We start from the raw sequence: 18,267 nt of genomic DNA on the forward strand, positions 1-18,267 counted from the left end.
GGTTCCCACTTTCTGAGTTTTTTGTTGGTGGTATTCTGTATTCTATTTTTTTTTTTTTTTTAAGCCATATCTTAACTCCACATTTAAAAAGGTTGACACATGCATAAAACCACACACACACTTTGCAAACATTGCATTTACAATAGGTAACAAGCAACACTGAAAAATAACATTATTTCTTTTTGGTGGAATTTCACAAGTTCACGCTTCAAGTCTAGCTGTTCATATAGCATGACCCTGAAAACAGATACCAGTCTGGCAACTTGAAAAGACTAAGATCAACACCAAAACACCTGGTTTACCACCTGCACCTAGAAGCACAGATATGGCTTGTAACTAACCTTTGGTGGTTCTTGTGGTAGTGAAACAGGTTCTACAGGAGGTGGAGAAGGAGACTTCTCTTCTAACTCCTCAAGGGTTTTTTCTTCTGCTTCAGCTTTCAGCTCCTCAGGTTTTGTTTCAGATTCTAATTCTGGCTCAGGTTCGTGAGACGATTCTTCCAGTGCCTCCTCTATCCCATTGCTACAATAATAAAATGCATTTTATGCAGCTTTTCAATTCATTCACATTTTATAGCTTTTTCTCAGTTATACGATGGTAATGACTAGTTTGAAAATTATTTGGTTTCCAGTTGCTACCATATGGTACTTACATATATGATACTGTGAGAAGTTAAGCTGTACCCCTGTAGTTGCATACTAAGTCACATTTTATTTTTGCTCAAGTGAAGATGTTATACTGTTCTCTGCAAAGAATCTGAAAATTACAGACATATAAGCCCTGAAAGGAATATATACTAAACTCAAGAGCTGCTGCTCCTAAAAAAGAAAAAGCAGCACAGTGAGAGACCAACAGAAGATTAAGCTATACACAGAAATGAAGCTGATTTTGGAAGGCTATAAGCAGCTTATTTACAAACGTGCCATAAAAGTTCATTACAGAAGCAGCTGCAAGTCTTACTTATTGAAATTCACACGCACCTTCTTCTCCACTCTGTGTACACAAAACCTAAGGGGTCTGAAGTTATTCATTTCTCTGTTCAGTCACCCCCAAAGTTTACCAAATTCCACATACTTCTGCCTACACAGCTCCAGCCACGGATTAGCATATGTCTAAATAATGACTATCGCATTTTTAAGCTCTTTCCAATTGGCACAGTAACCCAAGGAGAAGACCTAGCATAACTCTTTAAGCCTCAAAAACTCCCCGCAGAATCTTGAAGAAGTCACTGCCAGAATTCCAGCAGATTCCGTTCTCCCATAAGATTTCTCATGAAAAGCACTACATCAGCAGCAAAGTAGCATTACTGCTGATGCACTTAATGGACACGATCTAAATTTCATAAGCATACTTATTTTTTGAATAAGGAATCCAGTCAGTCAGTTCTGCTTGTCTGAAACACATACTTAAGTTTTGGAAACAGCAGTTCAAGACAAAAAGTATTTTTCACATAAAAACATAAAGAAACTTATTTTTATCTTGTCTTGTTTAGATTTTAAGACACTCAGGGCAGAAGCCTATTCTTCCACTACAACTGTACAGCAACTTCTCAAAAATTCATTTTTCCTCTCAGATTCAAGTGCCAGCTGAATTTGAGGAGTAATGTATCATTAACCACCCTTTTGTTAAATCATCTGTTTATATAAGTTACATTGTACCACCAACTCGCTATTTTAGTTTAATCATAGAATCACAGAACTGTAGGGGTTGGAAGGGACCCCAGCAAGGAATCTCCAATCACTAAGACTCTCCGCCCTTTTTTTTTGTGGCACTGGTTTTGATGCAGTGCCCCATCCAGCCCCACTCCCTATGCTTGGTACTTCCCCCAATCTTGACATGCTTCTTGGGCTTGCTTCCCAGGTTCTGACTACTGTCCAGACCCTCAACCTTTTCCTTTTCATGCCCGAGAGCCTCAAATCTATTACCCAGGGACACCGTGGAGATTGGTGGCACCGTGGGTGTTGGGGGCAGACACCTCTTTCTGTTTTGAGCTGAGACAAGGGCCCAGCCCCTTCCCTCTTGTGGGCGTCAAGCCCTCTGTCCTGCAGGTGAGCAGCTGGGTCAGCTACTACCCCATGTAGGGACTTAGGAGGGGGCTGTTGGGCATCAGCAGGGGCAAGTTTATACCTCCTGTCCATCTCCCTCAGAGACTCCCAGGAGCCCCTCAGGCTGCCGATTTCTCGCTGCCATAGATGAATGACGTTTTACATGATGGTTACATTACGTTTTACATGATGAAAACTACATTAAGCACATGCATAAATGTATTTACTACCTTTTCACCTCACATTTGTAACTAGAAGTGAAAACAATGAACAGACATGAGAACATCCACTATTTCCTCTCTCCATTTGATATCCAATGTTTCAAAAATAATGTTAACATAGCATAGATCACAGCACACCAGTTTAAATGTAGTTTTTACTTAAAAAAGCAATGTCACATAATAACATGGATATCTTACGTTACAGGGTGGTTTTCATAGTAAGTGCTGCTTGCATTTTCTTGCACCGGTTCAGGAGATGGTTGTCTTTCCTCCTGCTCCTCCTCCACCTCTTCTTCAGACTCTGCCACAAGAGAAAAAATTCCTTGAACGCCTCTGCAAGCATATGCAAGTCGCACTTAAAATACAAGCATGTTGAACTAGTAGTGAACAAAAGAATGCTTCATCAACAAAATAAGGCAAGAATTAGCTGCAAGGAGAGATGGAAGACCCTTCTGTTCTTTCAAGAGGCTTTGTTTCTTATTGTTTTCACAACAAGGAGACACTGAAGACATACTGCTGCTAAGAAGTTCTGGGAGGAGGGTTAAGGATTTTTAAAGCAGCAGATGGTTTTCATATGTTGGCAGTAAAAGAGAAACACTGCATTATTAGCTCTTAAATCACAGTTCCTATAAGTAAGATACACCTCAAATAGAAGAGCAATGATTTGCCTAAGGTGCTTTGTTCTATTTTATTCTATAGAGTTCTGTTCTACTCTATTGAGATAAAAGAAATTCCAGCTTTAGAATGCACCCGTGCATACATTCCAGTTGTAGTCTCTTTGGCTCAGTGGACAAGGTGGGAAAAAACCCATCCAGAACAATAAAGCCAAGTTCAGCCAATGGACTGAAATGAACTACTGAATGTGATGATATAAAAAAGAAAGACAGCTCATAGTGAAAAGCCATTTAAATTTTATTCACAACACTGTACCTACAAATTTGATTGACCAGAGAAACCAAGTCTACTGAATGAAACTGAGCTGCAGCAAAGTGCTATCGCTTGCTACTTCTGTTCTGTACCAAGCCTCGCCTGCCCTAAGCCAGTTTAGTCCCTGAAGGGACTGGATGGATAGAACACCACAAAATTAACACCACAAGTGCAGTTCTCACCTTCATCAAGTTCTCCTTCTGAATCTCCAAATACTTCATCTTCGTACCTGAAGATATCGTTATGTACATAGAACTTGTTTGGAACAGACCCCTGTAAAAGGGCAACATGCATTTTTTTATTTTCTTTTTTGTGTATATAATATATTAACTGTCAGCAACTCCTGTGGATGAGAGGTCTAAGCTTTGGAGGTACATGCTAACATTTAGGAATAGAATTATTTCATAATGGTATTTTCCAAGTGATGCCTTTTCCTTAAGCTAACAACTGAATGATAACTTCTGTCCAAATTAAAAACAATGTTTCAAGCAGAAAGTAACACTTTGCTAATTCACAACAATCATAGGTACTGCCTAAAGGTAAGCCCCTCCATCTCACCAAGTCACCTGTGGAATTTTCTGTACTGGTAAAGCCTTATAATAAAAAAAAAAAAAATAATTAAAAGAATTCCACAGGGTGACTGTATGCTTAAACTGCTGCATAGGAAAACAATTAAGCAAATCAACAAGGTTCTAAAACATGAATGATCAACCAACCACACAATAGTTTGCGATGAAAAGGGGGAAGGATATAGAAAAAAAATAATAATAAAAGCAACTCTTCATCATAACACAGCTCTGCTCTTACTCAGAGCTGAATTTGAGCAGTAACTTGCAAAGCAGTAACGTGCTTACATGTGACAGCAAACTTCAATCAAATACAGAGACATGATTTGCAGAGCTGACCATTATTTTTTCACTTGTGCAAATAGCAGTTTCCAAAAGCAAGCTTCAATTAGTATTTGCATTACTACTACAATACCTCAAATCTAAAAAAGTTCAGGACAGGTCCTATACACTCATTCCTCTGCATGCACATAATCATAGAACGGCTTGGTGGGCATTATTTATTATTTAATGATAGCCTCTGGGCTAAGCTTTAAAAGCCCAACAGCATCTTCTGTCCCGGTATGGCAGTTTGTGTTCACAGGCTAGGTTTTCATCACTGCTCTTAGAACTTAAAGACAATCTTGCTGATACTTACTTCTGGAGCAAGCACAAAAGTCTGCATGAACTTCCTCATCGGCTGCCCGTTGTTTGACAGCTCCCCCATAACTTGCACAACCACCCCATCGCTCAGAGTAGCGTGAGCATCCACGTGACGGATCTTGGTGTGGCACTCACTGAACTGTAGTGACATCACTTTCTTGTGTATCTCCTAGAAGCAGACAGTTACATTTTAAGTACACGGAGTTCCTACCTATTGAAAAGCTGTAAAGCTCTGTAAGTGTCAGTTAACATCGAAAAGCAGCCCATTGAAGCTCAAAGGCAAATACAGGAACCCTGAACCATCTTTCACTGTGAAGAATCTACATGAGCTCATGCGATTTTGTGCTTAGAGCGGAAAAAAAAAAAAAAAGTACTCCTCCCCCTCAAGGAAACAACAACAACAAAAAACTATTTGCATCTATCAAGTACCCAAGTATCACAGCAGCAAGTAACATCTACACTGTCATGATTTGCCTACTGCCACACCAAGGTCTGCTGGTGAAAAGAGAAGCACCAAAACCTGGTCTGGACTTGTGTTTTCTGGACTTAGTTTACTTCTAAAGTTATCTTTCGTTACAAGACACATCCACCCACAGAAGAATTTGGTAACATACAGATTTCAATTTAATTCCCCGAGATCAAAGACCTTTCACCTGGAAACCACGTTTAACTGAAACACAATACACATAGAAGGGTAGTCTAACAGGTCCTCTTGATTTTGTTTCCCACCCTAAATATAATTTCTGCAGTCCAGATGCAAAGTTGATCTATCAGATGCAACCCACAGTAAGAGCATCAACTACCAAGAACATGTAGGCCTCTGAACAGGAAGCAGTACCAGAATACACTATTTCCTAGGTAAGAAAGTCCAACTAATTGACTACAGAAAATGACTGATGTATACATTAAGCTCTGCCCATTAGTGAGGACTTCAGGACCAATTTGGATACGCACAGCTTGACCGTACACTGCTTCTTGTGGTTTCCCACTGGCATCCAGTCCTCCATGGACGTAAGAAGAGTTCCTGCCATAAAACCTGCAAGTGAAGAGATGTAATGAAATTCATGCCAATGAAAAAAATAAGAACAAAATCCAACAAGTATTTTAGCCACAAATTAGAGCTCAAGGCAGTAGGAATTTCAGGGCAAACGATGATTCAAGATATACCCACCACATCTCAGGCTCCAAGGATACATAAACAAAGAAGATGAACATTCAGAAGTCCAGCTTGCCCACTATGGTCAAGGTGGCTGTTTCAGCTAGAGTTCAGCCTCTAGCTGAAGTCACCTGCCTGGGTTAGTCACGCTCCTCCCAACACGTGACCACGGGGAGGAACAACCTTTCCTCTGGACCACGGTCTTCTTCAACATTTCTGGCAGCACTGAGGGCTTCTGACCTGGCTGCTGCCTATGCAGCTCGACTGACCAGCCACCCCACCTGCCCATCTATCCCATCTCTCCAGTACACACAGCTGCAATTTTACATTTTGGATTTCTCAGAATCAATGGCCAAAGAGCTTATTACCAAACTCCAATGCATTAGAGAAGAATAAATTCTTCTTTCTGGCACCACAACTGAACAAAAAACCCTCCAGAAAAAAGAATGCTGTCTGAAATAAAATGTAAAAAAATCAGCCAATAAAAAGAAGGCCAAACAAAATGAAAACTTATTGGTACCACTGCAAGGGATTAATCACAAGTAGATGTAGACCAAAAGGAGTGTTCCCTCTGTGCTTCTTATAAATAGATGGGGGACATGACTTCATGTGCATTAACTTCACCAGTATATATGGTAACCAAGTCACCACTTCTAACAACCTCTACTGTGTGACTTTTGACACAAAAATCATACTCAATTTTAAGGCTTCCCAGTAAGTACCAGTGGCTTTTTTATCTTGCAAAGAGTATAAACCTACTACACACTTAAACAAAAAGCCTAAACCCTCTCTTGACCCAACTTCTGCATTCTTTCTCAAAAGTGCCTTCCCTACCCCGTATGTACGCCTGCTTTCAGTCTTTTTCTTACATTTCAGGGATATTTTGGCACCTCCTCTCCACTTCCAAATTTTGAGCGTAGAACAGTCTAAGTTATGCTGTGAATATTTATTGCCAGCTTATAAAGCACATGACAAATGCTTTCTGTAATTTTACATCAATAGCAAAATAAGGCAAAATAACAAAAGATAAGGCAAAAACATCATGTCACACCTTTCTTATTTAGAAGGAAGCTTTACCATGGGAATGACTGCCAGGAGGTCTCAATTCCTGTACTTCACCTACCTCTACAGGATACCACTATTACCCACCCCTATACTTTATATATAAAATATCACTTCCTTTAAGTGTTCTCACCAGCCCATTCTCACACAGAACAGCAGGGATACAGAGTGTTTCTACCTAGCTAAACAAGCCACCACAGAGGCTACGTTAAAATACAGAATTAGACACTTGAGTATTTGCCATTTCTTGATTCATCCCACTAAACCAAGAAACTCCTTCCAATTCTAGTTGCTTGAAAATACCAATCCAAGATTTTAACTCTCATGATGACCTTAGTGTCCAGGAAGAATTCTGGGAAATGTTTGACTATTTTCTATGGTATCAGCTGCATAACCCAATTGTTGAGCATGCTCTAGCACTTTCCAACAGCAAAGACAAACAAAAGTTCTGTTGCACCAGCACGCAAACCGATGGGAAAACATCCATCAACTCTTTAAATATCAAAGCAAGCCCTCTGACAGTCAGCACATCCTACCAAGTGCTTTCAGAGGGAGACCAGGAGTTTTAACTTGCTTTTAACAAACTGTTCAAACTCTCCAGTAGGCAGAAAACATGAGCAGGATCTGCAAATTAGGAAAAGAGCACCCACTGAGTCCCCAGTTACATGGAAATATCCATTTTAAGTGAAGAAGACAGTAAAGCCACACAAATTCATCTGAAGCATGCCAGGCATGGCAACTACACTGACTAAAACCCACTTGGAGGGCAAAACCATCTCTTCAGACCCAAAGCCTGTGGATAAGCTCTGGATAAAGCATGATGACAGGACTTGGTGTGTTTCTCAAGCTTTTAGTAGGATAAACGAAGCGCATTAACACTTGCTCCCAATACTCCCTTACTGCAAGAATAAATCCTTCTTCTTCTGACATCAAGCTCTGGGAAGCCCTGACTCCAAAATCTTTCTGTGGCAGTGAGCAAGGCGTTGTTTAGACTAACAGCAAGAGAAGGATTGTAGATAAGATGCTCTCTCAGAAGAGCCCCACTCAGGCACAACATACAGCCAAAGAACACAAAGGCAAATGTCCTCCCTACCCAAGCCTTACTGGACAGGAGTAGCCACCCATGCAGCCCTGAAAAGGGGACAGCAGTGACAGAGATTAAAACTGCCTGGAAGATATTCTCCTCATCCAGCTCAACAAACAGCTATGATTTTAAGAACTTTTTCACCCAAACCAGATCAAACCTCTGGGACAATCTGTGCAGTGGTATCTGAGAGAAATTTCAGAGATGCTATTCTTGGTGACGCTCGTGTCACCTTTCAAATGAATGGAGGATAGTGCTCAGGCACAGAGTGCCATCTGCACAGGGGAGCTTGTGGGATGGCTGCCACTGCAGCTCCCCAATCTCACAGCAGGGTCACTCCAGGCAGCAGGTAACCAGCCAGTCATCTGCAGCCCCTCAACTTTAAACGAGAAGAAAAATTCTGTCGAGTTCTTGGTTGAGAGCCCATGATAAAAGGGCTCTATGGACAATTATAGGCTATGGAATTGCCTGTTCCCACTCAACGTACCAAGCACACAGCACAATTCGGCAAGCCGTATTTCAGAACTTTTAGAGTAAAGCTTGAAACAGAGGGGTGGGAGTACTGCCTACTCTACTGCTTTCTGTAAAGCACCCAAATCACCCTCAACATGCTACATGTCTCCACAGACGTATTTTTTCCTCACATGTAGCCTTCTGCAATTTTGCATCACCCTGAAGTGGAAACATCCCCAATGTACTGGGAACACCAGCTCCATAATGCTCCCATAGCACGCGTTAATATTGATGGAACGGAATTACTGTTGTAATACAAAGGGGAAGCAGGGGGAAGGCCAGCCTGGAACAGCTGCCCGCTTTTCTTTGAAGCAGCTAGGGAAGAAACAGAGCAGCAGTATTTTGCTTTTTAAATCAAAACACCATCTACACCCCTCCATGTCCAGCCAAGGTTATAATCACTATCATTACAGGTAAATGCTCTTGTGAACAAAATCAAAGATTATTTTCAACACCACGTTTGAGGCATGGGTGATTTACCCACCGTTCAACTGCCACCAAAACTGAAACGTCACAAAAAGGAAAAGGCAACCTCACTATACAATAGTGAGAGTTCTTCTACCTCTGGTGTTAAGCTGTAAAGCACAGCTTAATCATCCCTTATATACTAATTTTCTGTCCCTTTGTTTATGCAAACACTTTCTGGGAATTGAGGTAAAATGACAGCACACTTCCCAAGAAAGCTGTCTTACTAACTTCAGCTTTCCAAGGTGCTTTTGCAGGCCATTTGGGGAAATCACACAGAAAAGACATGTATGTAAGGAACACAATCCTTGCTAAGAGCAAGCAACAAGTCTGTGTATCATGTATTGATGTGTGACACAGACATGTTTGTCCAGGTGTTGATCTGATCCAACCATTTTGTTGAAATTTCAGGGACATGGAAAAGAAGTCTGCCATTACTGAAAATGCTACTTGTGATTTCTGTAAGACTTCGCAACGCACATTAGGAAAGCCCAAAATACACTGCTTGGACAATCCCACACCTTAAAATCTAAATTGAAACACAGAACAAACATGGTTCCACAGCAGTTCAGTCACTTAAGACAATACCAGTTCATTTTCCCCACCTCAAAGCTACAGGTGAGAAGAGACATCATTCAAAAAACTGAAACATTAAGCTAGCTGTCAGGGAGCTCCAACTTGTTCTCAAACAGCTCAATTTTTCACCATCAACCTTACGTCACGTTCTGAGTCAAGAGCGATCCAAGCAGTGATTGCTTAAAAAAAAAGAACAAAATCCAACACAACCAACACTTGTAACACTACTTTCAAGTCAGCGCTGCTTTAAGTCCAAATGTGGAAATGCAAAATCTTAAGTGACAAACTGCATGTAGCCAATCAAAAATGTCACAAGAAAAAATAGAAAGGAACACATCCAGGGTACCGCTGGTAAATAAAACTACTGAACTGGTCACCTACCTTGTCCGGGCCCTGACTTTTATATCTCCAATCATGAACTGGATAAAAACTCCCCAGAGGGGATATAAAATATACGGTATTTTGAAATTATTACTGTGCTCATCTTAGGTGCTACATGCAAGTACCTCCTCTGCCATGCTCCTTCCTTTTCTATCTTTTTATAAAACTATTTCTGTAATACGTCCACATTACCATCACATCAGTTAAGAAATAGCTCTCTCTTCCATGAAGGAAATATCCTGTAAACATTGGCCACATTTGGTTCTAGAGCCTGAAGAGTTTTTTTAAGATGAATTATTTTCCAGAAGCCCAGAGGTTAGCCAGGTCAGTTTCCTGCCACACTCAGAAATTCTGTTTATCTCATTTCTGATGAAGAGTACGCACTTTTGTTCCAGAAGGTGAGTTACTTTAGTGTGAGAGCATTACCTGTGCAAGAAGTCAGGAGCTTTATTTAGAAGAGTGTAGTACTGTCTCACGAACTCCCGCCCTACGAGCAGGGGACTTGGCTTCTCCATCACCATTTCTTTGGTACACAGTGTCAAATGCTGTAATTAAAATATTTGTGTTAGTTTGGAAAGAAGGCTGTGTATCACAACTTACCCAGAAAAGGATGAGCATAATAAAATTAGAAGTGAAACAATTATATGAACAGGAACTTAATTCAGGAACTTAACTCCCTGACCTCCCTTTGAATACATAAAAAGATATCTGTTAGTTCACATCCCATTTTGACTAAAAGGGAACGGCACAAACCAATTCTTGCTAAGTCCCTTATAAAACAGGCACTTCCCACCCCCTCCCCCAAAATGATACTTTTAAGTGTCTAGCACTATTTACTTAACACTTTGGCAATAAACTGAAGACAAACTAAAAATCTACTAACGAGAGCACTACAAAACAAACATGAATGCATTTTCTTAAGTCAGACAGTAACATTTCTTTATCTCAAAGCAGATCTGCTTCAAAAAGCTCCTGACACATATGTAGAACAAAGAAGGTAGCACTGATATTGTGAAGTTGGAATGAAGTTGTGAATCTGTAGGCTGGATTCACAGTCCATGAAGACTGGGAAGGGAAACAAATGCGTCCCAGAAATGACCAAAGCATTAGGTTGCACGTGTCCAGGCTAACTGCATTTCATATTTGCCACAGAAAAAATAATTTAGGTTGGAAAGGACTTCTGGAGGTCACCTGCTTCAACCCCCTGAGCACAGAATAACTTATTTGTATCACATTGCCTGTTCAAACAGGTTCTGCCCGAGTATTTACGCGTTAGCAATGTGCAACTTCTGCTTGCAATTTGGGCAAGCTGGCTGTTATTTTAACATGGTCCACCTGGGAGAAGCATGGCCCCATATCCTCCTAGCAGGTAGCTGGAAGCAGTTGCCTGGTCTCTGTTCCCCAGTCCTCCGAGTCTCCTCTCTCCAGGTGCTCCAGCCCCAGCAGCCCTGGTGGTCCTAGGCCAGACCCATTCTGACCCATTGGCTCCTTTCCTGTCCTGAGGAGTTAAAATCAGGGGTGACGCTCTGAGTCTGGATGTTGCGAGAGGCAACCGGAAAGGACAAATCACCTCTGCTCACCCTGCTCCTGCTTACACCGCCTGTAACGCCATCACCCTTCATCACCGCGAGATTAGAGCACTGACTCAAACTCAGCTCTTCTGCCAGGACACCAAAGTCCATTTCTATAAAGCTGCTTCTTAACCAGTCATCTCCCAGCCTTGACTTTTCCCTGGAGTTTTTCCATCCACATTCAGGACTCAGTCATTTCCCTTTACTGAACTTCCCGATGCTACTGTCAGCCACCTTCCCCAGCCTATCCCTCCAAAACTTTGCTGTGGACCACTGCAGCCCATCATCCACGTTACCAGCAAGGTGCTGAACAGCCCCAGCGTTGCCCATGTAGAAACGTTTGCTACTTGGCTGGACTTTGTACCACTGATCACAACCTTTAGATGCTGACAGTGCGGTCAGTTCCTACCCATGGGCTTGTGTTAGGGTGCCTCAAGTCCCCCATGAGATCGCCCCCAGTTGCTGAAGGAAAGCTTCGCCTACTTTTTCTCTTTCAGAAAGCAAACCTGCAGGCAAGACAGCAGGCAAAAATGACCAAGTGACCAAACTTTTGAACTTGGAGATAATCCTAGAATAAGATTCCTGCTTTGTTATCAAAATAACCTCAGCCCAAGGGACAATACAAAGGACTGCTCCCAGTCACAGCTGGCCAGGACAAAATGCACATGGGGAAATTTGCAAGTTAACTTCAGCTCAGAAGAGCCTGTAATTAAAGGTAATGTACACAGGAACACCACCACAAACACAGCATATCCTCCATCAACAGGGAACTGATGAAAGACAACAACAAAACAAAACCATCAAACAAAAACTATACTTAGCTCAAAAAGTTTACTTTTAATGGACTGTCAAAATAACCTCAAGCTGTCAAGCAGAGCCACAAGGCTACACCAAGATCCATTACCAAATGCCATTCGGCAAGAATCACACCCAAAGGAGCGGCCTCACAAATGTGCAGGCAAGGCAGTAGGCAAAGCCTGAAATAGAAATTTTGAACCAGGAGAAAAGGAAGCAGAAAACTTATTTAGGATTATCCAAAATCTCAGTTATAACCTTCCAAGGCTCTGGAGCACAGCATTAGCTGAGATTTATAGCAACCCCGGTTGGAAGCCATTTTGATCATCAGATCTAAAAATCAACAGCCCAGAATGCTATGGGACGCCAACGGCTTGAGCCTTGCCCATGCCCAGAGCTGGATCCTCCAAATAAAAAAGATCTGAATAGCTTGAGGATCTTCCTGACCTGACTCATCCTACAGCAACAGCACACATGCAGGAATCTTACTGAGAAACCTTAAAAGATTGATTTCTGTATGTACACAAATTTTGCTGCTGCCATGACCCCCAGCAGGTGATGAACACGGAACAATAATCACAAGCATTTGTGAGAGTACACAAGGACAGAGCTTTGTAACTTTTCCCTTTTTTAAGCAGAACCTGTTAAAAGCAGATCATAGGCAGCACACATTCTTATGAACATAGCATTAGGCAAATACATATGTTAACAAATTGTTGGCATACCACAAGGAACACTGAAAATGCCTCTGGGTACAAAACATGATAATCTGTGACAAGTCATTACATGACATCAGATCACACTAGATCTTTTCTTCATTGGAGGCTGTGCTATTTCAGGAAAGGCCGCCAAAACCTTTCAGAAGATCTGAGAAAGGCAAATATGCAATAATCACATCGAGCCAATTCCTCCCTAACAACCTGGAAGAGAACTTGGTCTACATCACAAATGAGATGGGTGCAGTCCCCCTCTGTCCATGGTTCAAGTTGACAGCATGACTGGTTTACATCAGAGGATGCTGGTATTTTACAGGATGTCTCAGTACAGTTCTTCAGCTGTCTTGGTGTTATTTCCTGCACCACCTCTTCAGACATTCCCACCAAGATGCCAAAGGCTTTATGGAGCATTCAGGTCTCCAAGTCATGATAAGGCAATAAAATAAAAACACAGGTACTGCTTGCTTTCCATCACCATTGTTTTCAAAAGATTTCAATCTCCACATGTCCCAATTAGTACAACGCCTCCTCAAAGCCCAGGACCCAAGTCTAAGCAGGCCTGAGGATTTTGGAGGTGAATGCCCAAGAGAAATTGAAGCCAAAACTTAACCCACCAAATTTCCAACAGTAGCTTAACTGCCAACAAAGGCAATTGCTGATCTGCATCAACAATTTAAACAGTTAAAAACCATTGAAAACTGTTTAAATAACTTAAAAACAATGGTTATCTCCATGTTTACTGGGCACTAATGGAAGCCCCATAGATACTGTACTGGGTCTGGCTGGGATGTTAACTTTCCCTGCAGCAGCCCACACAGTGCTGCGCTCTGCACTTGTAGCTAGAACAGCAGCGGTATCACACCGGTGTTGTGTCTGCTGCTGAGAAGTGCTGGCACAGCATCAGGACTCTCTCTAACCCTCCTAGGGGGTGGGCAAAAAGTGAGAAAGAACCATCAGCAGGGCAGCTGACCTAAACCAACCAAAGGGATATTCCATACCATATGATGTCACACTCAGCAATAAAAGGTGGAAAAAGGAAGAAGAGGGGAGGGGTGGGCTCTTGTTGCGAAAATGTCTGTCCTCCTCCCGAATACCGGCTACGTGCGTTGAGGCCCTGCTTCAAGGACGTGGTCAAGCATCGCTCATTGGTGGGAAGCAGAGAGTAATTTCTTTCCTCTGCACTTCCACATAGCCTTTACTTGTTTTGCTATTCCCTTTCCCCCTCCCTCTTCCACTTTCCCTTTTTCCCTTTAGTTGAATTGTTTAATTAATAGTAATATTTCCTTAATATTTTTCCCCCTTTAATTAAATCATCCTTATCTCAACCCGTGAGTTGTTCTTTACTTCTTCCCCTCCTCATCTGAGGAGGGGGAGTGAGAGAGCGGTTGTGGTGTTTGGCTGCCTAGATATGCACACTGTATAAATGATTTTTCTAGTCTTCATAGGTATGTATGTACTCACGTGTCGAGGAACAACAGCTAAGAAGGAATCCGAGCGTTTTTCTCATTTGAATAAAATGAACAACATTTTTAGATTAGCCCGAGCAGTCTTTGGGAAAGCGTCTTAATGAGAACTTACCGCTCAAGGCACTAGAGAATGTACTAGCGAGAAAGAAAACACTAAAACTATGAAATTATGAAAATTTGTCTGCTGGTTTCTTGACAGCACAACTGTTGGGCTAAAGAACCCCTTTCCATGCCATAAACTGAGGAAAGGCATGAGCTACCCAGATGAAGTCGCATGAACGCTTGTGCAATCACTGCTCAACCGCAGACAGGACCAGATAGGCTTGGCACTGTTACCTCAAACAACCAAGCCCTATCTTGAAAACTTCTGTTATGTCCATGCTCTCTTTGCAAGAAAACAAAAGCAGTTACCACAGAGAGGAACTGTTATTTGCACGTGAAGATAAGCAAACTAACAAAAACAGAAAGGAGGTTTTCTTTTGAAAAGCAACTGCAAGATAGCACTGAAATGACAAGTAATGTTAAGGTAACTTTGTGACAGCATCAAAGCTACATTTGGTTAATTTCAGGTACAAGATTATTACAGACTTGGGTCAGCTCTGCAAAAAAATACCTTTTGATGGCTATGGATAGCAAATGTCAGCCATGACAACTAAAAGCGTGTTAGCCTTTGCAACTAGATGAAAGTGTTCAGAGATAGAAGATGGAGACATAGCTGACACTAGGACTATTGTGCTCAAATACCCAGGTATCAACTGCTGCAATAATTTCTCCAATGCATGCTGAATTAATAGTGTGTAAATTCATTCAGCCTGCAATCATCTTTAGACACAAAACTTGTCTTTATTAAACTGTTTGTTAACCCTCTCTGGGAAAAAAAAAAAAAAAAAAAATCAACAAACCTACCACTCACCAGTCGGTGCAGGAAGGCAGCAGCAATTGGCTTCTCAAATACTGAAGGCCACCAAGTGCTGGGTAGTCAAAATGTCCACCAGCATGCATCTTGCTCACATGAGATCTCTCACATTAGTGAAACCTTTTTTCCCCAAAATAAATGCAAGTTCTCTGTTATTCCCTTAGAAGAATTATTGATTTTTATTTTTTTTTTGGTTTATTGACAGGCAAGTCTAATCCTCCAAACTCTGACTACAGCGATTCTTCCATGACTACAGGCACCTGGCTACCAAGCTACACTTTCACACCAACCTGCAACAGCACGGTTTGTTCTTAAATCCAGGCTCCTGCAGCTCGTGTCAAGGCCAAATAATGCCTTACAAGAGTGTGCTCGCTACTGGGGTCCACGTGAGATCCTACTACTGTAACGTATTCAGTTGGGCTCCAGAAGCAAACTGCAGCTCACAGTCCCAGCTGGGCATCTGCAATAAAAGCCCTTTGAGGCTAGCAGGTATGCTGGGCTCGATGGAAACAAACAGCAACTACGCCGAAAAAATACTGAAAGAGCAAGTGAAAGTCCCCAGCAACCCAGTTTGTTACTGAAACCACCTTCTTTTGTTCATGCTCTGCAAGGTAAGTGCTCAGATCATCCTCTGTCTGCAAGCGAGGGCCAGCAAACCCGTGTAATCTCAGAGAATCACATTACTTTATGATCTCCTTTACCTAATCCAATCCCATCTGAATTGGCTGAGCCCCAAGGCACAAAATACAGTTCTTTCAAATCAAGCTGTTCTGTGGTAGTTTTTTTTTTTTTTTTTTGAGAAGAGCTTAACAGCCCCATGTATTTTAGGTATGTGAGTACCACAGGGGACCAGCACCTGGGCAGCTGAGCTGCATCCTCCAGGAGCTGACATCCACCTGCACAACAGCCCCAGGAATCACTGGCAACAGCACCACCTTTGTGAGGAAACCACACCGTGTCTCCCTAGGTGCTGCCATCCAGTCCCAGGTTCGGTGCCTTTTTTCTGGGCTCTCCACAGATGCTCCAATTAGTCTGACACGTTAGTCCTTGCACGTGCTCCCTAAATTGCAATGCACTTCTTTGTTTGTCAAATACTCTCAAAAGAAATGACATCCAGTGTCACAACTGCTACAATGAGAAGGAAGAATCAAATCCAACACTGTGCGTTAAGATGCTGTTTCCTCAGCATGTTTTCAGCACTGTAAGATACTCTTTAAGCATGCCTGTAGATGCATAATTTGAAACCTCGGTTCCCCACAGAAGAACATTTTATCCGTAAGGACACCCGCAGATAAGTAGATTGAATGGTCGGCTCATTCCGTTTTTCTCTCTAGTTTAAACTTCACTATCACAGAATACTTTATTCTGCTAATGAAAAATTCATATGATACAGATCATACTTCTCCACAGCAAGCCAAAATCTGCTATTTACAATATTATAAGAACATTTCAAATGGTAAACAGGGATTATGTCTCTTGAACCCAAGGTACCAGAGTCCAGAACAAGTGTGAGAGCAGGATGTTCCTGCAGGAATGAGAAAGCTTTCCTGATGCAGGTATGGCCCTGCAGGCATACTTACACGCAATGAACACATAATGCGTTGGTAATGACAGATGAACTACTAAAAAAACACCAGTTTGTCAGTAATAACACCTTCTCAGGTAAGAAGGCAAGATGACAAAGCCACATCCAGTCAGAGGGCTATGATAACACAGCTGTCCGCCTGTCAGGGACTCACATGTACATCAGAGAGCTTGCTCCATGTTACTTGACTTGATGACTGCCACACAGCACTGAGTAGGGCAGCGTGGCCTACACTGCAGCGAAACCATCCCAGTAAGTTGGTCACCGATCTCCTGCAATTGCTCCCTAATTAAAGCTATCCATAACAGAAATGAGAAAACCCTGAGATAGAAGACATGTTTTATATTAGAAAGAAAAGCTTACTAGGGGAAATAATCTTTCCCCTTGTACTCCTCCATCAGATCACAGGTCAAAGAACACCGAGCTGGTTTTAAGCGCACTGGTTACATGTAAGTATCCTACCTGCACAAGAATTGAGCTACGAACAAAATACCATATTCCGTTTCTCAGTGGATCAAAAATACCTTTAGTGTCTTCACACTTCTTTTTGTAACACAGCAGAACGCTTGTACACTGAACTTGAAGTACCTACAACGCACAGAGGGCTCAGGAACTGCCAAACCCACAAAGAAGACCGCAATCAGGAATGCTACAAAATGAAGTCAATCTTCCTGGCTGGAAGCGAGCCATCATCTCATCTTCCTTCCCTCACCCTCTGCTGTGTCAGGTCTTTCACGCAGCGGTGCTGGGCACAAAGCTCAAGGCCCCAAGTAGGCAAAACCTTTGTCGGGGGGCTGCTCCTGTGCCCCCACGCTGGAGCTGCGGTGACCTTTACTTTGGTCCTCGGAGGTTACGAGGACCATCAGCAAAACTAGCGGAGCTGAAAGACCTCCATGCACCCGGGCGTGGGGAGCGAGGCCGCCTGCCCAGCTGCAGCCCCGTTAGGCGTGCCACGGGCAGCTGCCCTGCGGCCGGGCAGAGCAGAGCACGCCCAGGCCCGGCGCCGGGCGGCTTTTACCTCAGCTGCCGTACCGATTTCTCCCAGAAGCCCCTCGGGGGGGCGAGGACGGAGGCCCCGGCGATTCACCGCCCCCCTGAGGGCTCCCCTCGCTCCTCCGCCGAGGCGTCGGCGAACAACCCCTCCGCCCCGTTCCCCTCGGCCGCTGCTCCCCCGCTCCCCTCAGCGCCGCGACCGCTACAACCCCCCCTCCCCCCCCCAACGACCGCGCTCACCCGTGGGCAGGGGCTCGGCGCGCGGGGCGGGCTGCGGGTCCCGCCCGGGGCCTGCTGGGCGCTGACGGGAGCGGGGCGGCGGCGGCGGCGACGGGGGAGGGAGGGGAGGAGCCGGGCGGGGCGGCCGGGGCTCCCGTGCGCGCGGGCCTGGGCGCTGCGCGCGTGCGTCACCGGAGGGGAGGAGGCGGCCGCGCGTGCGCCGCGCGGCCCGGCCCCGCCAATCCCCGGCGGTGACGTAGAGACCTATGGGGAGGGGGGAGCGGCCGTTGGCGGGAGCGAGGGCGGCCGTTGGCGGTTGCGGCCCCTTCCCCGCAGCGCCCCCCCGCACGGCGCCCCCCGAGTTTTAT

The 18,267-nt window shown here is 43.5% G+C and overlaps 1 protein-coding gene across 2 annotated transcripts in view; it reads right to left on the reverse strand.

Moving 5' to 3' along the window:
• The window catches only part of G3BP2 (G3BP stress granule assembly factor 2), a 29,680-nt gene extending 11,626 nt beyond the window's left edge, over nucleotides 1–18,054 (reverse strand). The window contains exons 1-7 of one of the 2 annotated variants that reach the window (XM_035326153.1): nucleotides 17,921–18,054; nucleotides 10,065–10,183; nucleotides 5,356–5,437; nucleotides 4,397–4,570; nucleotides 3,376–3,466; nucleotides 2,465–2,567; nucleotides 342–522 (exon numbers count right to left, since the gene is read on the reverse strand). In XM_035326153.1, the coding sequence (XP_035182044.1) occupies nucleotides 342–522; nucleotides 2,465–2,567; nucleotides 3,376–3,466; nucleotides 4,397–4,570; nucleotides 5,356–5,437; nucleotides 10,065–10,159 (726 nt within the window). In that variant the 5' untranslated portion in view covers nucleotides 10,160–10,183; nucleotides 17,921–18,054. The remainder of the gene's footprint in view (nucleotides 1–341; nucleotides 523–2,464; nucleotides 2,568–3,375; nucleotides 3,467–4,396; nucleotides 4,571–5,355; nucleotides 5,438–10,064; nucleotides 10,184–17,920) is intronic. The other variant, XM_035326152.1, reaches the window with a different exon arrangement.
• Nucleotides 18,055–18,267: the final 213 nt, after the last annotated feature.

Source organism: Oxyura jamaicensis, chromosome 4 (genome assembly GCF_011077185.1).
Source record: "Oxyura jamaicensis isolate SHBP4307 breed ruddy duck chromosome 4, BPBGC_Ojam_1.0, whole genome shotgun sequence".
Taxonomy (NCBI): domain Eukaryota; kingdom Metazoa; phylum Chordata; class Aves; order Anseriformes; family Anatidae; genus Oxyura; species Oxyura jamaicensis.